This window comes from Somniosus microcephalus, chromosome 5 (genome assembly GCF_052327205.1).
Source record: "Somniosus microcephalus isolate GS21.2 chromosome 5, FLI_Smic_1.0, whole genome shotgun sequence".
Lineage (NCBI taxonomy): Eukaryota > Metazoa > Chordata > Chondrichthyes > Squaliformes > Somniosidae > Somniosus > Somniosus microcephalus.
Genome location: NC_140991.1, coordinates 145,466,785 through 145,491,374, shown reverse-complemented (window position 1 = coordinate 145,491,374; position 24,590 = coordinate 145,466,785). Strand labels below are relative to the sequence as shown.

Sequence of the window (24,590 nt, the reverse complement as noted above, 5' to 3'; positions counted from 1 at the left end):
CCTCTGGTTGTTTTGCCAGTTACCTTGTCCTCTGGTTACCGACCCTTCTGCCACTAGAAACAGTCTTTCCTTATTTACTCTAACAAATCTGTCTTGCGTCTGCCCATTTCACCAGTCTATGTCCTCCTGAAGTCTGTTGCTATCTGTCTCATTGTTTACTACATTTCCGAGTTTCGTGTCATCTACAAACTTTAAAATTGTGCCCTGAATACCCAAGTCCTGTTCATTAATGTGTGGGGGGCAGGGATGGGGAGTAGGGTGTCTCAGGACTCAGAGCTGGATCCATACTGGTTCTAATTTACATAAATAAACTAGATTCAGAAACTCAATGCAAAATGGTCATGATTTTGAACACCTCTATCAAATCTATCCTTAACCTTCTCTGCTCTAAGGAGAACAATCCCAGTTTCTCCACATGACTGAAGTCCCGCATCCCTGGCACCATTCTCGTAAATCTCATCTGCACCCTCTCTAAGGCCTTGACATCCTTCCCAATTGTGGTGCCCAGAATTGACCACAATACTCCAGCTGTGGCCTCACCAGTGTTTTATAAAGGTTTAGCATAACTTCCTGGCTTTTGTGCTCTATGCCTCTATTTATAGAGCCAAGGATCCCATGTCTTTTTAACAGCCTTCTCAACTTGTCCTGCCACTTGCAAAGATTTGTGTACCTACACCCCCAGGTCTCTGTTCCTGCACACCATTTAAAGCTGTACCATTTAGGTTATACAGGTAGACTATCCTTTATCTGAACTTCCGAAAACCGAAAACCTCTAAAAACCGAAAGTTTTTTCGTTCAGCGTAAGTCGTGCGCACGACACCGACCCCGACACCCTGCTGAACCCCCCGCCAACCCCGACCCCCGCCCCCGGCCGACGCCGAACCCCACCCCCCCCGACAAATTTCCCAGTCTTATAAAATACCTTCTGAAATCCGAAATTTTCCGAAAACCGAAACACGGCTGGTCCCGAGGTTTTCGGATAAAGGATAGTCTACCTGTATTGCCTCCCCTCATTCTTCCTACCAAAATGGATCACTTCACACTTCTCTGCGTTAAATTATATTTCTCTTGCGTCTACCCATTTCACCAGTCTATGTCCTCCTGAAGTCTGTTACTATCTATCTCATTGTTACTACATTTCCGAGTTTTGTGTCATCTGCAAACTTTAAAATTATGCCCTGAATACCCAAGACCAGTTCATTAATGTGTGGGGGGCAGGGGGCGGGGACGGGGAGTACGGAGTAGGGTGTCTCAGGACTCAGAGCTGGGTCCATACTACTTCTAATTTACATAAATAAACTAGATTCAGAAACTCAATGCAAAATGGTCAAATTTGCAGATAATGCCAAATTAATAGGGGGCAGTGGAATTACAGGAGGCAGCAAAATTACAACAACTTATATTTATATTAAGCACCTTTAACATAATAAAACATCCCAAGGTGATTCGCAGGAATATGAAAAAAAAAGAGACAGCCATATAAGGAGATGTTAGGGCAGATGACCAAAAGTTTGGTCGAAAAGGTAGGTTTTAAGGAGCGTCTTAAAGGAGGAAAGAGAAGTGGAGAGGCGGAGAGATTTAGGGAGGGAATTCCAGAATTTAGGACCTAGGCAGCTGAAGACAAGACTGCCAATGGTGGAGCATTTAAAATCAGGGATGTTCAAAAGGCCAGAATAAGCAGAGCGCCACGGTCTAGTGGAATTCTAGGGCTGGAGGAGATTCCAGAGATAAGGAGGGGCGAGGCCATGGGGGGATTTGAAAACAAGGATGAGAATTTTAAAATCAAGGCGTTGTTTAACTGGGAGCCAATGTAGGTCAGCAAGCACAGGGGAGATGGGTGAGCAGGACTTGGTGCGAGTTAGCACACAGGCAGCAAAGTTTTGGATGACAAGTTTATGGAGGGTAGAACTGGGGAGGCCGGCCAAGAATGCAGTGTCGAGTCCAGAGGTGATAAAGGCATGGATAAGGGTTTCAGCAGCAGATAACTGTTAAGGTAAAGGCAGAGTTGGGCGTTATTACGAAGGTGTAAGTGGGCGGTCTTAGTGATTGAGATTCCTACCTCATATCCGTTCTATGCGATCAAGTAGGACACCAAGGTTGCGAACAGACGATCAATTACAGAATGAGTTGGACATGATATGCAAGTGGGAAGAACAATGGCAGATGAAACAATGCAGAGATGTGCAAGTGCTACACATAGAAAGGAAAAATAGATGACAAGCGTATCCCATGAATGGTGTTGAAATTGCTACAGATCAAGTTGAGAGAAATTGAGGAGTCTTAGTCGACTCAATGCTAAATATGTCTAACCAATACAGAAAAGAAATCAACAAAGCCAATAGGATGTTGAACTACATAACCAAAACAGTACAATATAGGTCAGAGGAAATAATGATCAAACTTTATAGTGTCCTGGTCAAAATGCACCTTGATTCAGGTCTGATCAACAACAACGACGTCCCAAGGCTTGACAGGAGCATTATCAGACTAAACGGGTCTGTTAAGAGATGAGAAATAAGAGCTATCCAACACTAGAGGCAGTGCAGAGACAAGTTACGGGGCTGATCCCCCAATATCAGGGGTCTGAGTTATGAGGAATGGCTGGAAAAACTTGTTTTTTTCAGTCTGGAATGGAGGTGATCAGAAATATACAACAACTTGCAGTTATATTGCACCCTTAACATAGTAAAACGTCCCAAGGAGCTTCACAGGAGTGTTATCAAACAAAATTTGACACCAAACCACATAGGGAGATATTAGGAGAGGTGACCAAAAACTTGGTCAAAGAACTAGTTTCAAGGAGCGTCGTAAAGGAGGAGGTGTAAAGAGGTTTAGGGAGGGAATTCCAGATCTTAGGGGCTGGACAACTGAAAGTACGGCTGCCAATGGTGGAGCAAAGAAAACTGGAGATATGCAAGAGGCCAGAATTGGAGGGCCGCAGAGATGGAGGGTTGTAGGGCTGGAGGAGGTTAGAGATAGGGAGGGGAGAGGCCTTGGAGTGATTTGAAATCAAGGATTAGAATTTTAAAACCGAGGCGTTGCCGACCAGGAGTTAATGTAGGTCAACAAGCACAGGAGTGATAGGTGACCAGGACTTGGTGCGAGTTAGGATCTGGCCAGCAGATCTTTGGATGGGCTCCAGTTTACGGAGGGTGCAAGGTGGGAGGCAGCCAGGAGAGCGTTGGAATAGTCGAGTCTAGAGGTAAAGGCATGGATGAGGGTTTCAGCAGCAGATGAGCTGAGGCAGGGGCTGATACAGGCGATGCTACAGAGGTGAATGTAGGCGGTCTTGGTGACGGAGAGGATGAGGTTGGAATCTCAGCTCAAGGTCAAAGAAGACATCAAGGTTGCAAACCGTCTGGTTCAGCCTCAAGACAGTGGGCTGGAAGAGGGATGAAGTCAGTGGCTAAGGAACGGAGTTTGTAGCAGGAACCAAAGACAATGGCTCCTGCCTTCCCAATATTTAATTGGAGGATATTTCTGCTCATCTATTACTGGATATCGGACAAGCAGCATAACAAATCAGAAGCAGTGGAGGGGTCAAGAGTGGTGGTGGCGAGGTAGAGCTGGGTATCGTAAGTGTACATGTGATACAAGATTGTTACGGGTATACAAAAAGTTAATTCAGAATGTTATTTCAGATTAAACTGCGAGAGTAGCACTAGGGGACACATGTTCAAACTAGTAAAAAGCAAACATTAGGACTGATATTAGGAAATAATTCTTCACACAGAGTGATCAACATGCAAAATAAACCTCCAGATAAGAGTAATGAAGGCACAAAAAATCCTGGAACCAATTACAAAACAATTAGATATAATGGGAAGAGGTTATTAAATTCCCTCTGGATGGATGCACGAAGACGGGCCAAATAGCCTTCTTCAGCTGTAATTATCTTGTGATTGTTAGTCAACTTGAGCTTTGTCGTCACGGTTTATGGCATCATCTTAATATCACTCCCACGTCCAACACTGAGGAGACAGCCTTGCTTTTTAATTTCCATAACCATTAAGAAAGGGAAGACCTTCAAGCTTTAAATTTATTACAGTTGTGGAGTTATATCTGTATAAAAAAAGGTACAACTTTTCCTCGTTGCATGTTTAAATTTTCAATGAAACATCTCTTAACATTCCCATCATGTCAATCACAGATAAGGCCATCTCTGGCCACTTCCTTGTATCGCTCTCCACCCACATCCTCCTTCCAACCCTACTTCCTTCTGCATCCACCCTGGAAAAAACTCTCTCCCAACTCACTTACAACTGTACTTTCAAAATCCCAACTGTCCAGCCTTTGGCCCTCCATTCACGACATTTCTGCAGCTATCGATCTGCTCAACCACACCCTCACCACCATCTTTGATGCCCTAGTCCCCAATAAAACTATTACTCTCTCTCACCCTGGCCATTCCCGCTGTTACGGCCCTCACCTCCACTCCCTAAGTCCAAGGGACACAGACTTGAACGGATATGGCGAACAACTGGTTTAGCCATTCACCGCCAGATCTGACCACAAAGCGCCATCAGGTCCTGCTCTCGTCTGCCAAAACTGCTCACTTTTCCAGGATCATTTGGGAATGCAAAGATAAACCCCGGCTTCCTTTCTCTACTGCAAACCATCTTCTTAAACCTCTCTCCTCTGTCTCCTCCACCCTCACCTCCAACAACAAGTGCGAGGAGCTCATGGAGTTCTTTGTCTCGAAGATTGAGACTATCTGATTAGCAGCCTCTGCCACTTCCCTTCCTTCTCCTAACCCACAGGGCCAAACTTCTAAGGTTCTCCCCTGCCCTAGCCCTAACTCAGATCTTTCTCCAGTTTCTCTCTAATCTCCCCATATGCCCTCTCCAAGCTCATCTTGTCCACGAGACCCACTTCCTGCTCCCTTGACCCTATTCCCACCAAACTGCTGACCACCCAACTTCCTTTTCTGGCTCCCATATTAGCTAATATTGTGAACGGTTCTCTCTCAAGTACTGTCTTCCCTATCCTTCAAATCTGCCATCATCACCTCTCTCCTCAAAAAAACAACCCTTGACCCCATCAGTTCTTGCAAACTACTGCCACTTCTCCAACCTCCCTTTCCTCTCCAAAGTCCTTGACCATGTTGTCGCCTCCCAAATCCGTGCCCATCTTTCCCGGAACTCCATGTTTGAATCCCTCCAATCAGGTTTCCACTTCTGCCACAGTACCGAAACGGCTCTTATCAAAGTCACAAATGACATCCTATGTGACTGTGACAAATGTAAACTATCTCTCCTCGTCCTTCTTGACCGGTCTGATTGCGGTAATTACAGAGGAGTTTCCCTGCTATCTGCCACAGGGAAAGTCATCGCAAGAATCCTCCTCAATCGCCTTCTCCCAGTGGCCGAAGAGCACCACCCAGAGTCGCAATGCGGATTCCGCCCACTAAGGGGCACAATGGACATGATCTTCACCGCATGTCAATTACAAGAGAAATGCAGGGAACAGCACCAACCACTGTACATGGCCTTCTTTGATCTCACAAAGGCCTTCGACACTCAACCGTGAGGGATTATGGAGTGTCCTCCTCAAATTCAACTGCCCTCAAAAGTTTGTCACTATCCTCCACCTGCTTCACGACGACATGCAAGCCGTGATCCTGACCAATGGTTCCACCACAGACCCAATCCACGTACGAACCGGGGTCAAGCAAGGCTGTGTCATCGCACCAATGCTCTTCTCAATCTTCCTTGCTGCAATGCTCCATCTCACCCTCAGTAAGCTCCCCACTGGAGTGGAGCTAATTTACAGAACAAACGGGAAACTGTTCAACCTCCGTCGCCTCCAATCCAGATCCAAGGTCGTCCCATCCTCTGTCATCGAATTACAGTATGCAGACGATGCTTGCGTCTGCGCTCACTCGGAGGTCGAACTCCAAACAATCGTAAACACCTTCACCGAAGCATACGAGAGCATGGGCTTTACACTAAACATCCGTAAGACAAAGGTCCTCTACCAACCTGCCCCCGCCACAGTGCTGCCCCCCGATTATCAAAATCCACGACAAGGCCTTGGACAACGTGGACCACTTTCCATACCTCGGGAGCCAACTGTCAACAAGGGCAGACGTCGACGACTAAGTCCAACACCGCCTTCAGTGTGCCAGTGCAGCCTTCGGTCGCCTGAGGAAGAGAGTGTTTGAAGACCAGGACCTCAAACTCGGCACTAAGCTCATGGTCTACAGAGCAGCAGTGATACCTGCCCTGCTGTATGCCTCAGAGACATGGACCATATACAGCAGGCACCTCAAAGCACTGCAGAGGTACCACCAACGCTGCCTTCGCAAGATCCTGCAAATCCATTGGCAGGATAGGCGCACCAACGTCAGTGCTCTTGCTCAGGCCAACATCCCCAGCATCGAAGCTCTGACCACGTTCAATCAGCTCCGATGGATGGGTCACATTGTCCGCATGCCCAATACGAGACTCCCAAAACAAGCGCTCTACTCAGAGCTCCGGCACGGCAAGAGAGCCCCAGGTGGGCAGAGGAAACGCTTCAAGGACACCCTCAAAGCCTCCTTGAAAAAGTGCAACATCCCCACCGACACCTGGGAATCCCTGGCCCAAGACCGCACAAAGTGGAGGAGAAGCATCCGGGAAGGCGCCGAACACCTCAAGTCTCTTCGTCGGGAGCAAGCGGAAGCCAAGCGCAGGCAGCGCAAGGAGCGCACGTCAACCCAAGCACCCCACCCACCCGCCCCTTCAACCACCGTCTGCCCCACCTGTGACAGAGACTGTAGGTCCCGCATTGGACTTATCAGTCACCTGCGAACTCATTTTTAATGTGGAAGCAAGTCATCCTCGGTTCCGAGGGACTGCTTAAGAAGCAGCCTTTAACACTGTTGACCACACCATCCTCCTCCAACCGTCGTCCAGCTGGGTGGGACCGCATTCGCCTGGTTCCAGTCTTATCTATTTAATTGAAGACAGAGATTCACCTGCAATGGCTTCTCTTCCTGCTCCCACATCGTTACTTATGGTGACCCCAAGGATGTATTCTCGGCCCCCTCCTATTTCTTATCTATAAGCTGCCCCTCAGCGACATCATCCGATAACACAGTGTCAGTTTCCACATGTACGCTGACAACACCCAACTCTACCTCACCACCACTTCTCTCAAACCCTCTACTTGTCTGACATCCAGTGCAGGATGAGCAGAAATTTCCTCCAACTAAATATTGGGAAGACCGAAGCCATTGTCTTTGGTCCCGCCACAAACTCCTCTCCCTAGCCACCAACTCCATCCCACTCCCTAGCATCTTTGAGACTGAATCAGACTGTTCGCAACCTTGGTGTCATATTTGACTCTGAAATGAGCTTCCGACCATATATCTGAGCCATAACTTGTAAAGTCTGTGTGTTCTAGTTGTAATTACTAACAGACTACAAGATTAAAGTTCAACAGGTCTTTACTAGTTGGAGGTCAGGACTATACTAAATACAATATTACTACACAGTGCTTATATACCGGTGGTCACCACCGGTATTACGTATACAGCAGCCAGAGAAAGTAGTACATTTCTTAAGGTGGGACAGGCTTAAGTTCTCTTAAGGTGGAACAGGTTACATACACCACAATCCTCCCTTTTTAGCTTAATAGTCATATCCCCATTTAACATAACATCATAACATATATACATATATAACTTCAGGTATAAACAGTTCAAAGGTTCAGTCTCTCAGGAGGCCTTCTGATTCGGTCTGGATAACGCCTTTCAGTGGTCTCTGATTCTTGTTGCTGAGGTGACTCTGCTTGTTGGTTCCCTATGTATTGGACGTCATCATCAGGTACAGTCCCTGCCGAGGTAGATGCTTCAGGTTCATTAACGTCTTCCACAGTTGTCTCTGTCGCAACCATGGGTTCGACTCTTGCTCTTGATTCTACCAATTGATCCGCATGACGCCTTATCACATTGTTACCAATATCTACTGTGTACATCAGAGGTCCTTGTCTGGCCCGAATTGTTCCAGGCTGCCATTTTTCGTTCCCGTAGCCCCTTGCCAACACTGGTTGTCCTACTTCGAAACTTCGCATGGACTTGTTATTAATATGCCGGAACTGTTTGTTTTCCACTTCCCTCCGCACATTTGGTTTTAACAAGTCCAACCTGGACCGCAACCTCCTGTTATAAAACATCATGGCAGGACTTTGGTTAGTCACTGCATGAGCGGCGTTTCGATACGCCATTAGGAAATTGTCCACCTTGTGCTGTAGCGGAATCTGATCATCGTTCATGGCCTTTATTGCCTTTTTGAATGTTTGGACAAATCTCTCGGCCAACCCGTTTGTCACCGGGTGATATGGGGCAGAGGTATAATGTTTCACCCCATTCTTCTTTAAGAATTTTTGGAATTCTTCTGACACGAACTGTGGTCCGTTGTCCGAACAGATCTGTTCTGGCAATCCGTTCCTTGCGAATATTGTTCTTAACACCGCAATTGTCTTTTCTGAAGTAGTGGTATTCATCTTGATCACTTCTGGCCATTTGGAATGTGCGTCCACCGCAATTAGGAACATGGAGTCCATGAATGGACCAGCAAAGTCAATATGTACGCGTTGCCATGGGGCTGAAGGCCATTCCCATGGGTGTCGTGGTGCGATCGGAGGTGCATTTTGCACTTTTTGGCACCCAGCGCAGCTTTTCGTCAACTCCTCTATCTGTTGGTCAATACCCAGCCACCATACATAAGCCCTAGCAAGACTTTTCATCTTAACTCCCCCCAGATGACCTTCATGCAGTTCTTTTAGAACTCTTTCCCTTAACTTGGGAGGAATAATCACTCTTGTCCCGTACATCAAAGTACCATGGCAGACGGACAGCTGGTCTCGCCTTGCCGAGAATGCCGGTAACAGAGGATCACCACGTGTTGGCCATCCTTTCACTGTCACCTCGTAGACTCTGGACAGTGTCGGGTCGTTCCTGGTTTCCCTTTCAATACTTGCATTGGTGACTGGTAAACACTCGATGATGGTCGAATGAAATAACTCAACAGGGTCAACTTTCGTCGTTTCTTCTTCAGGTAGTGGCAGGCGCGACAGCCCAGCAGCATTGCCATGCTGCTTCGTACCTTTGAATTCTATTTGATATTGATGTGCCCCTAGGAAAAGGGACCATCTCTGGAGATGCTGTGCTGTCATCACTGAAACACCCTTCTTAGGGTTAAAAATGAATACCAACGGCTGATGGTCTGTCAGAAGTGTGAATTTTTGGCCCTGCAGGTAATGATTAAACTTCTTCACTCCCCATACAAGGCTGAGAGCCTCCCTATCGATCTGGATGCAAACGCGACTGGCCTTTCCGTGCCATTTGGCAACTTGTGTGAGAGTACTGCCCCAATACCATATGGAGAAGCATCACAGGCCAACCGAATAGGCAGTGTCGGGTTGAAGTGAGCCAACACTTCCTGAGGTGATCAATTCTTTGCTTTTGCGAAATGCCTTCATACAGTTTTCGCTCCATTCCCATGGTACCCCCTTCTGTAAAAGAGCGTTTAGCGGGTGCAGTACCGTGGATAGATTTGGTAGAAATTTATGGTAATAGTTAATCAATCCTAGAAACGACCTCAATTGAGAGACATTATCCAGAGCGGGAGCCTTTACAACTGCCTCTATCTTGTCAGGAGACTTATGAAGCCCCTCCCGGTCAATGACATGACCACAGTACGAGATCCGCTTCTGGAAGAACTCGCATTTCTGCCGATTAACTCTAAGTCCATACTCTTTCAGTCTGTTGAGCACCAGTTCCAAGTTTGCGAAGTGTTCTTCATCACCATCACCTGTAATCAGAATATCGTCCAGGTAACATTGTGTGCCTGGAATTCCCTGTAATACCTGCTCCATGGCCCTCTGCCAAATTGCTGGAGCCGATGCCACTCCAAAAACCAGTCTATTGTACCGGTACAAACCTCGATGCGTGTTGATCGTGAGGTATTGGCGTGACTCTTCTTCAACCTCCATCTGCAAGTACGCCTGCGCCAGGTCTATCTTGGTGAAGTGTTTCCCTCCAGACAACGAAGCAAAAATATCCTCAATCCGCGGAAGCGGATACTGCACCGTGTGAAGCACCGGATTAACGGTGATTTTGAAATCTCCACAGATGCGAACCTTCCCTGGTTCTCCTGGCTTGTTGCTCGAAGGACGTTTCATAACGGGAACAATGGGCGTAGCCCACTCACTCCAATCTACCTTAGACAGTACACCTGAACGTTCTAGCGCTTCCAGTTCCGCTTCTACAGTAGGTCGCATTGCATAGGGTACCGGTCTGGCTTTAAAAAATTTTGGCTGTGCATGTTCATCAATCTTGATGTTTGCCGTAATTCCTCTCAGTGTTCCCAGTCCCTGCTGGAACACCTCTTTAGCATCATCCAATATTCTGGACAATCGTTTAGGTTTGACATCTGTTTCCCCGGAATCTACCGTTAGTGCCTTCAAGGAGTGCCAGTCCATATTCATTTTCCTAATCCACTCCCGTCCCAGTAGTGGTGGACCTCCTTCAGGTAGCACATATAAGTCCATTACTTGGCTTTCTTCGCCCTTGTGGACCACTTTTACCTCTATCTTTCCGACGGGGTACACTCTTTGCCCCGTGTAGGTTTTCAATATAATCTCCGTATCCCGTAGGGGAATATGTTGGAATAACCTTTTGTAATCTTTCTTATTCATGACCGTCAATGCCGATCCAGTGTCCAATTCCATCTTTACTTGGACTCCTGCTATCTGAAGGGTGACCCAAATTGTCTGGAGATCTGCATGCTTACCAACGTTGTGTACTCTTAAGCTACCCAGTTCATTACTGCTAGCATCTGAATCTGACTTCTGTTCGGTCGAACTGTTCTTTGTCACCTTGTGTACCTTTATGTATTTTCCTTGCGGTGACTTTTTGTTGCTGGTCTTCTTTCCTGACCGGCATACTTTAGCTATGTGGCCAAGCCTGCCACACGTTCTGCATTCTTGGTTTTTAAACCAACACTGGTTCTGATCGTGCGTTGTCTTTCTGCAACGATAACATTTTACAGTACTCAAAGCCAATTTATTTGTACTGAGTTCCGGTGACCGTAGCTGCATTACTGCCGTGCCTCTCGCTGCGGCTTCGTGTGCTGCTGCCATAGTGACCGCTTTCTCAAGCGTCAGCTCATTCTCCTCGAGCAATCGCTTTTGTGTATCTTCTTTTAATAAACCACACACACATTTATCTCATAGCGCCTCTGTCAATCTCGTTCCGAATTGACAGTACTTTGCTAGCTTACGCAATTCAATTAAATATTCAGCATTGCTTTCATCCTTCAGCTGCCTTCTGCTGTAAAATTTAAATCGTTCCGCTAGCATCAGCGGCGTGGGGTTTAGGTGATTTTTCAGGACAGTAACAATCTCCTCGAGCGTCTTATCCGCCGGTTCATCTGGTGATACAAGGTGTTTCAATTGCCCGTATGTCTTCGCACCCATTAAGTTTAATAATGTTAGTGCTTTCTCTGCATCTGGGATTTTATTTGCTTTACAATAATTTTGTATGCGTTCTACATACATAGCCCAATCTTCGATGTCGCTATCAAAGGTATTAATGTTCCCATGTTTAGGCATCGTTGCAATTTAATTTCTTTTTATTTTTATCCAAAATGGCGGCTTCCGCGCTCGTCTTCGTCCTCCGCCTACAAAATGGCGGTTTTCCCGCGCTTGGCGGTCTTCACCCTTCCCCCGACGCTGTCTCCGCTTCACCGCGGCTCTCACGCCTTCAGTTGTCCCCAGACGCTGCGCCTTTTTAGCCCGAATGCGGCCCGGCCCTTATCACCAGCCGCGATCGATGTCCCCGCGCTGCGCCTTTCAGCCCGGCCCTTATCTCCGGTCGCGATCGATCTCACCGCCCTTATTCCTCCGTCTTCCCTCCCCGTCTGTACAGCCAACGTGGCCGATTTTCTGGTCGCGTCGCTGCCCGGCTTACCCACTACCGAGGTAGAAAGAAGATAGCCGACAGCCGCTGATGGAGGCTTCGAGTTCAGGGTGTCTTCTGCACTTTGGTTTCTCGATGTCTGCCGCGCGACGTGTCTTCCAGCAGGGTGATGAGGGTGGAAACCTCTCTTCGACGTCCGTTCAGTGGACGAAGCCGCCGTGGATATAACTGCCGCAGGGTAAGAATCTGACTCGTCGCCACTGTAAAGTCTGTGTGTTCTAGTTGTAATTAATAACACACAGGCTACAAGCTTAAAGTTCAACAGGTCTTTACTGGTTGGAGGTCAGGACGATCTGCAATACATCTTACTACACAGTGCTTATATACCGGTGGTCACCACCGGTATTACGTATACAGCAGCCAGAGAAAGTAGTACATCTCTTAAGGTGGAACAGGTTACATACACCACATAACTAAGACCATCTATTTCCACCTCTAACATCGCCCAACTCTGCCCCTGCCTCAGCAACCCTCATCCATGCCTTTGTTACCTCTAGACTTGACTATTCCAACACACTCCTGGCCGTCTCCCACGTTGTACCAGACATAAACTTGAGGTCATCCAAAATTCTGCTGCCCGTGTTCTAACTCGCACCAAGTCCCATTCACCCATCACCCCTGTGCTCGCTGACCTATATTGCCTCATTTTAAAATTCTCACCCTTGTTTTCAAATCACTCCATGGCCTTACCCCTACCCATCTCTAATCTCCTCCAGCCCCACAACCCTCCGAGATATCTGCACTCCTCTAATTCTGGCCTCTTGAGCATCCCTGATTTTAATGGCTCCATCATTGGCAGCCGTGCCTTCAGCTGCTTAGGCCCTAAGCTCTGGAATTCCCTCCCTAAACCTCTCCGCTTCTCTACTTTTCTTTCCTCCTTATGTGGCTCGGTGTCAAATTTTGTTTTATAACGCTCCTGTAAAGCGCCTTGGACGTTTTACTAAGTTAAAGGTGCTATATTAATACAATTTGTTGTTGTACTAACACATTCAGGTAAATCACTGAGTTATCTAAAAGTCTTTAATGCCATCCTATGGAAAAACAGTGGAACTACAAGTATAATTGGCACCAGATCTTGCTCATATTCTGAGGAAACTATGGCCCAGATTTTGCGGTGGCAATGACGGCAAAACGGTCAGTGTTTGCTGTCATTACCCGTCTGAAACTAACCGCAACTTCAGGATTTAATGCATGCACAGATAAACGTAGAAATCCTGAAGTTGCAGTCAGTTATTCACTGCTCCGCCACAGGTTGCGCTGTGGAACTCCCCAGAACTGGCAATCAATTGAAATCACATTTGGGTTTCGGCAGGACCTCTCAGCTCCAGACCTCAGTACAGCCTTGGTCTAAACATGGAAAAAAGAGCTGAATTCCAGAGGCGAGATGAGTGACTGCCCTTGACATCAAGGCAACATTTGACCGAGTGTTGCATCAAGGAGCCCTAGTAGAATTTAAGTCAATGGGAATCAAGGGGAAAACTCTCCACTGGCTGGAGTCATACCTAGCACAAAGGAAGATGGTTGTGGTTGTTGGGAGGCCAATCATCTCAACCCCAGGACATCGCTGCAGGAGCTCCTCTAGGCCCAACCATCTTCAGCTGCTTCATCAATGACCTCCTCTCCATCATAAGGTCAGAAGTGGGGATGTTCGCTGATGATTGCACAGTGTTTAGTTCCATTCACAACTCCTCAGATAATGAAGCAGTCCGTGCCTGCAATGCCGCAAGACCTGGATGACATTCAGGCTTGGGCTGATAAGTGGCAAGTAACATTCGCGCCACACAAGTGCCAGGCAATGACCATCTCCAACAAGAGAGTCTAACCACCGCCCCTCGACATTCAACGGCATTACCATCGCTGAATCCCCCACCATCAACATCCTGGGGAGTCACCATTGACCAGAAACTTAACTGGACCAGCCACATAAATACTGCGACTACAAGAGGAGGTCAGAGGATAGTGACTCACCTCCTGACTTTCCAACATCTGCAAGGCACAAGTCAGGAGTGTGATGGAATACTCTCCACCTGCCTGAATGAGTGCAGCTCCAACAACACTCAAGAAGCTCGACACCATCCAAGACAAAGCAGCCCGCTTAATTGGCATCAGATCTACCACTTTAAACATTCACTCCCTCCACCACTGGTGCACCGTGGCTGCAGTGTGTACCATCTACAAGATGGTATATTCAAGGAGTTGTTGGATATATTTCTCAAGGCTAAAGGGATCAAGGGGTATGGGGAGAAAGCAGGGACAGGGTACTGAATTTGGATGATCAGCCATGATCGCATTGAATGGCGGAGCAGGCTCGAGGGGCCGAATGGCCTACTCCTGCTCCTATCTTCTATGCACTGCAGCAAATCAGCAAGGCTTCTTTGGCAGCACCTCCCAAACCCGCGACCTCCAACACCTAGAAGGACAAGGGCAGCAGGCGAATGGGCACACCATCACCTCCAAGTTCTCCAAGTCACACACCACCCTGACTTGGAAATATATCGCCATTCATTCATCGTCGCTGGGTCAAAATCCTGGAACTCCCTCCCTAACAGCACTATGGGAGTACCTTCACCACTCGGCGACTCCCACCTTCTCAAGGGATGGGCAATAAATGCTGGCGTTGCCAGCGATGCCCACATCCCACAAACAAATTTTTTTAAAAACATACAAGGACGAAAACTTCCCCTATTACGCTGGAATATCTCTCAAACACTGCCCCCACCCCCGCCCCCAAAATCCCGGAAAATGTTAAGGCTCGTTGAAAAAGGTGTAACTGGGTTTTTAACAGCATAGTGATTGCTGAACAAATGTTCTGGCCCTGAAAAACTAATTTTAGGTAGAGGAAACTCTTTGGTATCCGGCACCGACGGGACCAGGATGGCGCCGGTTGATTAAAAATTCCAGATGACGGAGAGGGTTATCTACTGAGGCTATTTTAAACAAACAAAAATTTAAAAAAATCAAGAAATGTGCAGTATACAGTAATTGGGTACTCACCTACAGAATGTTGTGTTAAATGGATGATGGAAGATGCTTGATTAAGTACAGTACTGCCAGTTGAGGGTAATCCAGAACTCTGACTTCCGACAGCGCCAAGAAGCCGAGTAGTGACAGTTTGGAGAATTCCCCCCACTGACTAACTCAGCCACCGCGGGAGACTCGGACTCGGCAACATTCCGGTTATTGAGATGTTGTTTTCAGAGTATGAATTTTGCCGGTTAATAGAGAATTCTGGATATTTAGGTGCCGTTTAAATGAGAGTTTCCTGTATGTGAAATGTCAAATTTTTCCATTAATATGATTAAGAATTACATGGTTTTTAAAATATTTTTTTTCTTAATCCTATGTGTATGTCCCAATCTTTATTTTGCTTTCTGTAAAACGGATAAAAAAGTAAAAATCTGTGCATTTTACTTCCTGTTTTGCTGCCTGAGAATTCTTCAATGTGATTGACTGGTTAGCCCAATTGATGACATCACTGTTGCTGGATGCTGGAGAGTTGCTTGATTTGGCGCCAGATTTAAGCAAAGGTCGGGAGAGCTGAAACTGACAGCAGAGATCGCTAGATCTTTGTGGACAGCTTTCTTCAAGGTCAGCGGCCTATGTGAGTAGCGATTTCACCAAGATAATTCTAATGCCAAGTAATGTTAACCTCTGCATGGTACAAAAGCCCTGTGCCTATAATCCAAAAGAAAATTGTAAAAAAGTAAGAACTCATTACCAGCATGAGGCAGGACTGCGACATGTAAAAGATGTCTTCTATCGGAAACAAAGGAAGGCAATCCCATAACCTCGGTCATTTTTCTTTCTTCTACATTCGCCATTCTCCACACACTGCTGAAGACTGACCAAGCAATACACAAGATAAAGATGATGGAGGCCTTTGCAGAGTTTTCCCTCAAACATAGAATCTGTTCTTCCTCTCTATATTTGCTTGGTCTCTTTTCAGATCTCCATCTGGGCAGCACAATTAAAGCTAATTGTAAAACATCACCCTCAGAAGTTGTGATTCACAGGTATAAGTAGAATACAAGGGACATGAAGCAGAACAAAAGTGATTTTATTCTGAACCCAGCTCGGTTATACTTGAATTTACTGTGCTTTATGGTAACACGGGGCTGTAAAGCAAAAAATATTCCATTCCTCCTTTCTCCAATAAGTGAACATAGCAATAGTTTTTCCAAATCTCTGATCATAATCACTTCAAATTTATTTTTGTGAACTGCATTTGTCACATGTCTATCCACTCCCCTAACCTGTATGTGTTCTCTTGTAGTTCTCTGCATTCTTTATCAGTTTGCCATGCCCCCAATTTGGTATCAGCAAGCTCTAATATTATTCCCTTGTCCAAATCATTTATTTACGTACATTGGGAATGAGAGGGTCTAATGCAGATGCCTGGGGCACGCCATGCCACTGGTTACATCTCGTCAATATGAGAAGTATCTATTTACTCCTACACTATCTTCCAGCCAATCTTTTTTTCATGGCACTTTACCTTTAATACCATGAGCTTTAATGTTCACAAGTCTTTTCTGTGCTTTTTGAAAGTCCAAATATATCACATCTACTGCATTCCCTTTGTCTATCCATTCAGTAATTTCCTTGAGCAATTTAATTGAATTAGTTAAATATGACCTGCCCATGACAAATCCATGTTGACTGTCCGATTAGCCCATACCTTTCTAAGTGCTTAATGGTCTCTAGCAGTGATTGCAATCAGCACTTCTTTCAATTATATGCAATATGACATTTGATATCTATAAAGATGCCTAAAAATCAATAATACAGGGGTGTGCAAGCTTTGTGGACTGCATAAGTGGATACCATGAAACTGGGAGGGGGGGGTTACATATAAAGCTTAATAAATCAATGCTCCCATTAAGTTGACTATATCTCAGGTTTCTGACGCTAATTGATGGTGGAGTTCTGGTTTAGATGTAACCATCAATGAGGCAACAGCACTAAGTACAGCTCTTTCCAAAGCTCCAAGCCTTTGAAATTCAAATTCATAAATGCAAATAATAAATACAAGCACAAACAGGAATGAGTTGCCTGGGCTTGGAGGGTCAGGTTGCCAAAGCATAAGCGCTACATATGGCTCACGGATCGTAGCTTGGACACCCTGTGCAGCAGAAAGTACTGAATGTGTTTTTTGTAGGATTTGAGCCAACCACCTAACTGAACAATGCCGATTCACTCAAATGTGATTAAACAAGTGAGAAAACCACCAATCAATAATGGCAAGCAGCAAAATATAACAGCCAATGAGCAAAATATAGCAAACTAACCAAATTGCTCCATTTTTATTAGTGTTTTCAGCAGCCAGCTTGCTTGCTCACACACCACAGTGTATACCCCAAAAAATTACATTTTTGACATAATAGATTAGAACTATAACTAGCATATCTGCCATGGGGTTGGCACAAATTCAGAGGATACAATGATTTTATAACAATAGGAATGTAATGCACAATATATTATCAGGGCCACTGATTTTGGGTGATTAAATTTGTTTTCATTACCTGCCATTTTGGGATTTACGCTGGTACTTCGAGGATTTGATTCCATGGCTCTGTCCATTATTCTGTGCAGCTACATATTTAATTTTTACTGCTTACCATTTTTAGAAGACACAGCAAGATGGTATGCAAGCTGCCTGGTATTTAGCAGGACTGGGGAAAGTGATGGGGAGAGTGGTGATCCTGGGCTTTGACAGTCCTGTAGGCAATCCTGGACTTTGGTAGCCCGCTGGGGGATTTTGGGGGTTTGCAGAACGAGGAGCCCTGGAGTTTGGAAGCATGGGGAGAATCCTTTGGTCTGACATCACTGTGGAGGGGGGATCTGGTGTTCAACAGAACTGGTGGGGGGATGGAATATGAAGTTTGGCTCACTGGTGGATTCCTGGTGTTTGTCAGCAGTGAGGGAAGGGGGAGGCATAGGTGTGACAGTACAGCAAGGGCTGGGGTAGGGGGAAGGGGTGTCCGGGTCTGGCAGTTCTGGAGATTTCTGCAAACATTGAATTCAGTGCTTTCTGTTTGGGTCCTGTGTCTTTGTTTGTCTTTCACAGCTGTCATTAATTAAAAAGGTTTACACTTTCTAATTACACAGTCTACTCTTAATTATTCTGTGGAACTACATATTTAATTTTTATATTAAACATCCTTACACTAAACATCCGTAAGACAAAGGTCCTCTACCAACCTGCCCCCGCCACACAGTACTGCCCCCCGATTATCAAAATCCACGACAAGGCCTTGGACAACGTGGACCGTCAAAAAGGGCAGACGTCGATGACGAAGTCCAACACCGCCGATGACGAAGTCCAACACTGCCTTCAGTGTGCCAGTGCAGCCTTCGGTCGCCTGAGGAAGAGAGTGTTTGAAGACCAGGACCTCAAGCCTGGCACTAAGCTCATGGTCTACAGAGCAGCAGTGATACCCGCTCTGCTGTATGCCTCAGAGACATGGACCATGTACAGCAGGCACCTCAAAACACTGGAGAGGTACCACCAACGCTGCCTCCACAAGATCCTGCAAATCCATTGGCAGGACAGGTGCACCAACATCAGTGTTCTTGCTCAGGCCAACATCCCCAGCTTCGAAGCTTTGACCACGTTCGATCAGCACCGATGGACGGGTCACATTGTCCGCATGCCTGATACGAGACTCCCAAAACAAGCGCTCTACTCGGAGCTCCGACACAGCAAGAAAGCCCCAGGTGGGCAGAGGAAACGCTTCAAGGACACCCTCAAAGCCTCCTTCAAAAAGTGCAACATCCCCACCGACACCTGGAAATCCCTGGCCCAAGACCACACAAAGTGGGGAGACGCATCCGGAAAGGTGCCGAACACCTCCGAGTCTCTTCGCCGGGAGCAAGCGGAAGCCAAGCGCAAGGAGCGCACGTCAACCCAAGCACACCACCCCCCGCCCCTTCAACCACCGTCTGCCCCACCTGTGACAGAGACTGTAGGTCCCGCATTGGACTTATCAGTCACCTGAGAACTCATTTTTAACGTGGAAGCAAGTCATCCTCGGTTCCGAGGGACTGCCTAAGAAGAGGACAGTCTACTCTTAATTTAAAATTGCTTCATTCAAATATTTTAGCACTATAAAGAAAGAATGCATTGATATGACACCTTGTGTCCTCAGGATGTCCCAGTGCATTTCACAGCTAATTACATATGTTTGAAGTGCAGTTACAGTTGTAATGTAGTCAAACGTGACCACCAATTGCACACAAATATCAATGAGAAAAATGACTAGTTAATCTGTCTTTAGTAATGTTAAATTCCCACTCTTTTGTGTTATTACATTGCTTAATTAAATTGAATAAATTCAATTTTTCTACTATAACTAAAAGTTGCATAGCCCCTTTAATATAGAATAATGACCCAAGCAGAAGCTTAAAATCAGAAAAATAATTGTTGGCAAGACAAAGTAGAGGTGTAAGATGGGATGACCAAAGCTTTGTCAAAGAAGCAGGTTTTAAAGGAGGGTCTTAAAGGAGGAGAGGGATGTGGAAAGGCACAGAGGTATAGGGAGGGAATTCCAGAGTGTGAGGCATAGCAGGCTGAAGGTATGGCTGACAATGGTAGGCCAAAGGGAGGGGGTGATGTAAAAGAGGCCAGTCAGAGGAACAGAGACTTCAGAGGGCCATGAGGGAAGTTACGTGATTAACTGGGATGGGGTCAAGAGAGCAGGAGATGGGTCTCAAACAAGATGAGCTCAGAGAGGGCACGAGAGATAGGAGAGAAAGATGGGGGTTCAGGGTTAGTGCAGAGGTAGCCTGGGGGAGGAGTGGATTGATAGACATGGGGAAGGGGGAAAATAGGAATGCAGCTAAATGGTCTCAATCATAGTGGCAAAAAGTCATCCATGAGCCCCTCGCATTTGTTGTTGGAGGGCAGTGTGGAGGAGGCAGGGGAAGAGAGGTTTAAAGGAGACAGTTGGTAGTGAAGAAAAGAAGCCGGGGGTTATCTTTGCTCTCCAGGATGATCTTGGAGTAAGCAATTTTGGCAGAGGACAGAAAGACCTGACAACACTTGATGTGGTCCAGCCAGATCTGGTGACGGATGGCTAAACCATTTGTGTGCCAGATACATTCAAGTCAGCACCCCTTGAACTTAAGGTAGCAAAGATGATAGCCATACCAGAAGGAACAGCTGGGATGGAACAAAGTGAGGTGCTCAAAGGAGGAGAAAATAACAGGAGAAGGAGAGCCCATGGTGATAAGGGGAGCCCATGGTGATAAGGGCCACACTGCCACCATGGTGGGGTAGGTGGCGAGGCTTTAAGAAGAGGCCAAGTGTCTCCATCTGGGAGTCAATTCTGAGTGAAAGCCAGGATATAATCATCCACAATAAGGTTGTGGATGGCAATGGCCTTGTTCATGATTAAACAGACGTTCTGGAGCAAAATGGGGAAAGCAGGAAGACAGGCAAAATAAGCCTACTCTTGACACCTGTAATCCCACGAGAAATCCGTCTCCATGGAGTGCTGGTGAAAAAGCTCTTTTGCAGTTAGCGAGGGCTTACTCTGCCATCTGCTGGATTTTCATGTTATTACATAATACCAGAATAAAAGCTATACTGTAGTTGTAGAATTGTCAAAACTATTTTAGTAGAGTTATGGTGGGTGTCACCAGTGTTGCTTGGGAGTCCCTTTAAAAATGGGCTCATTTGTATCTCACCTAATTTTGTTTCTAATTATAGAAAATTAAACAAAGCTTAGAACATCCTTAAAATCTGAAACGTTAACTCTGTTTCCCCTCCATAGGTGCTGAGTATTTCTAGCATTTTCTGTTCCTAGTTCAGATTTCCAGCAATTGCAGTGTATTGCATTTGATTTAATATAGTAATTTTGCAGCTGATCTATTTCACCATTCCTGTGGAAAAAAGGCAATCTGCTACTACTGTAATAACTATTGTTCTTGCAGGTATGTTTACCTTTTAAATTTTTTTAACAATCTCAGTTTTAATCTCATAAATTTCCTGAGTTAGATGAATCTATCCACAAGCAGTTTTACAGTACAATTCACAAAACAAAACCCTTAATATGTTTTAGAAGGGCTCAGAGAACCAGAGGGCAGGTGAACAAAGTCACTGTCTTAGAGATAAGATTTAATAATGTGTTTGATAGTGGTAGAAAGGCAGAGGGATTCCAGAGTAGTAGGACAAGGTGGCCAAAGGTTTTGTCACCAACAGAATGGAGGGAGGGCGAGATGCACTGTACACCACAGTTGGATGAGCAGAGGGTGTGAGCTAGGTCTGATGTATATTATTACAATTTCTACCTCCTGTTAATATATTGTGGTCAAGCTTTGGTATATTATTACAATTCCTTGTTCTCGTTGTTTATGGGACCCTAACAACAATACAATCAGACCCATCAAACCCACCTCATCCAGATATAGTGGAAACAAGTACACCATTTAACCACTCCTTAACTGCACAATATCCTGGGGAGAGGCAAAAACAACAGAGGACGAAACCCGTGGCCATTTTGGAACAACTATGGGAAATACTTCTCCAATCCTTCATCAACAGTGCTATCAAGCGGCACTTACTCACCAATAACCTGCTCGCTGATGCCCAGTTTGGGTTCCGCCAAGACCACTCGGCTCCCGACCTCATTACAGCCTTGGTCCAAACATGGACAAAGGAGCTGAATTCCAGAGGTGAGGTGAGAGTGACTGCCCTTGACATCAAGGCAGCATTTGACCGAGTCTGGCATCAAGGAGCCCTAGTAAAACTGAAGTCAATGGGAATCAGGAGGGAAACACTCCACTGGCTGGAGTCACACCTAGCACTAAGGAAGATGGTTGTGGTGGCTGAAGGTCAATCATCACAACCCCAGGATATCGCTGCAGGAGTTCCTCAGGGCAGTGTCCTAGGCCCAACCATCTTCAGCTGCTTCATCAATGACCTTCCCTCCAACATCAGATCAGAAATGGGGATGTTCACTGATGACTGCACAGTGTTCAGCGCCATTCATAACTCCACAGATAATGAAGCAGTCCATGCCTGCATGCAACAAGACCTGGACGACGTTCAAGCTTGGGCTGATAAGTGGCAGGTAACATTTGTGTCACAGAAGTGCCAGGCAATGACTATCTCCAACAAGCGAGAGTCTAACCATCTCCCCTTGACATTCAATGGCATTACCATCATCGAATCCCCCACTATCAACACCCGTGGGGCGGGGGGGGGGGGGTCGCCATTAACCAGAAACTTAACTGGTCCAGCCACATAAATACTGTGGCAACAAGAGCAGGTCAGAGGATAGGTATTCTGCGGCGAGTGTCTCACCTCCTGACTCCCCAAAGCCTTTCCACTATCTACAAGTCAGGAGTGTGATGGAATACTCTCCACTTGCCTGGATGAGTGCAGCTCCAACAACACTCAAGAAGCTCAACACCATCCAGGACAAAGCAGCCCGCTTGATTGGCACCCCGTCCACCACCTTAAACATTCACTCCCTCCACCACCAGCGTACCGTGACTGCAGTGTGTACCATCTAGAAGATGCACTGCAGCAACTCGCCAAGGCTTCTTTGACAGCACCTCCCAAACCCGTAACCTCTTCCACCTAGAAAGACAAGGCCAGCAGGCGCATGGGAACACCACCACCTCCAAGTTCCCCTCCAAGTCACACACCGTCCTGACTTGGAAGTATATCGCCGATCCTTCATCGTCGCTGGGTCAAAATCCTGGAACTCCCTCCCTAACAGCACTGTGGGAGTACCATCACCACACGGACTGCAGCGGTTCAAGAAGGCGGCTCAACACCACCTTCTTAAAAGGGCAAGGGATGGGCAATAAATGCTGGCATTACCAGCGACGCCCTGATCCCATAAACTAATTTTTAAAAAGGCTAAAACAATCAAGCAGGGCTCCAAGAGGTCAAAATAGTCCCATTACTCATCATTCCAACGAACTAGCTACTTACCTTCTACTCCTTTGATTACAAAATTAGGAAGACACTGGGTTGCCAGTGTCATCAAGCAATGAATCTAACAAAAGTGCCCCCTTTTTAAAGGGGCACAAACAATAAACACCCAAATCACAACAAAGGAAATTTATCAAATTAAATATTATTTTCTGTATTGACCAAGCACTCCAGTCCCTGAGGTGCACACCAGTTGCGGAAGGCCTCAAGCATACCCACTCTCCAGGGTCACCCGGGTGCAATTACCTTCTTTAATTGGAAATGTCCTCTGTACTCAGGAACTTGGTACATTCCCTTTTAAAGGGCTGCCACAAATACGTATTGACCATCTGTTCACTCTCTGTGAAAAGAAATACTTCATGGCATCCAACCAAATTCTTTTCCTAAAGATTTTGTATGGATGCCCTCTGGTCCTACCATCGCAACCATATCCTATTCAAGTGGACTGAATGAAATCTTATTTTAAAAATCCCAATCATGTCCCCTCTAAGCCTGCATTTCTTTAAAGTAAACTAGCCCTAATTCTTCGAGTTTATATTGGTAACCATGAACCATACCAAAGCCTTACATATAACCTAATTATAGCGCTCTTTGTTTTGTGCTCGATGGCCCTATATTTCCACAGTTGTCCTGATCTCTTGCCATAACTTTGGCTCCCATACCCAGAGACTTCCGGCCTCTGTTCTCAGATCCTCCTTCGCCAATGTTTGCAGGACCCTGGGAGCCTGAGATTATTCCACTCTCAAATACTGCTAAACCTTAAGACTTCATCCCCCTATGACATTAGGAGTCAACGTTGGTTCAGTTGGCAGGCATCTCACCTTTGAGTCAGAAGAACTTGGGTTCAAGAGCCACGCCAAAGACTTGAGCACATAATCCAGGCTGACACTCCAGTGCAGTACCCTCTGCTCGGAGGTAAACATAAAAGATCCCACCGCATTATTCAAACAAGAGCAGGGGAGTTTTCCCGCTGTCCTGGCCAACATTTATCCCTCAACCAACATCACCAGATTATCTGGTCATTATCACATTGCTGTTTGTGGGAGCTTGCTGTGCGCAAATTGGCTGCCGCGTTTCCTACATTACAACAGTGACTACACTTCAAAAAGTACTTCATTGGCTGTAAAACGCTTTGGGGCGTCCTGAGGTGCCACAGGCGAGTCTTCACGTTTGCAAGGCCTCTGACGTTGGGCAGGGCCCGTTAGACATCCCTACCTCCCACTCCTCCATGAACCGCTGGGCTTCCTGTGCGCCGGCCCCTTTGTTTCTCCTGAACTCCTCCTTAACGTACTGGTCGCCCAGCGCGCGCAGCTCGGCCGGCATCAGCCGGTGGAGGAGCACGAGCCGCTTGTAGAGCGCGCGCACTCGCGCCACGTGAGCCGAGGCCATGCGTCTCCCTGGCAACGATTGTCCCAGCCGCGCCGCCCGCGTCACCGGTCCTGCTCACGGTACGACACGGATATTCCTCCGATTGAATTGTCTATATTCCCGGGGCCGCGGGAGAATCAGTACATAACTCTACGATTCCGCGCTTTGTTTAAAACTAATTGAAAAGGGACCGTCGTTGTATGTTGATAAATGTCATGTTTGGTAAAGTTATTTTCGTAGGTATTGCGTATTTCTTGTCCTCTTGTAGCATTGGTTCCGGTGGCTAGTCGTGCCGCTGGGTTCGTTGTTGCG

General features: G+C 46.4%; 1 protein-coding gene across 1 annotated transcript in view; it reads right to left on the bottom strand.

Moving 5' to 3' along the window:
• Positions 1-24,559, bottom strand: part of sdhaf3 (succinate dehydrogenase complex assembly factor 3) — a 50,197-nt gene extending 25,638 nt beyond the window's left edge. The window contains exon 1 of the mRNA XM_085988337.1: positions 24,126-24,559. Within this exon, the coding sequence (XP_085844463.1) occupies positions 24,126-24,299 (174 nt within the window). The 5' untranslated portion in view covers positions 24,300-24,559. The remainder of the gene's footprint in view (positions 1-24,125) is intronic.
• Between the last annotated feature and the right edge of the window lie 31 nt (positions 24,560-24,590).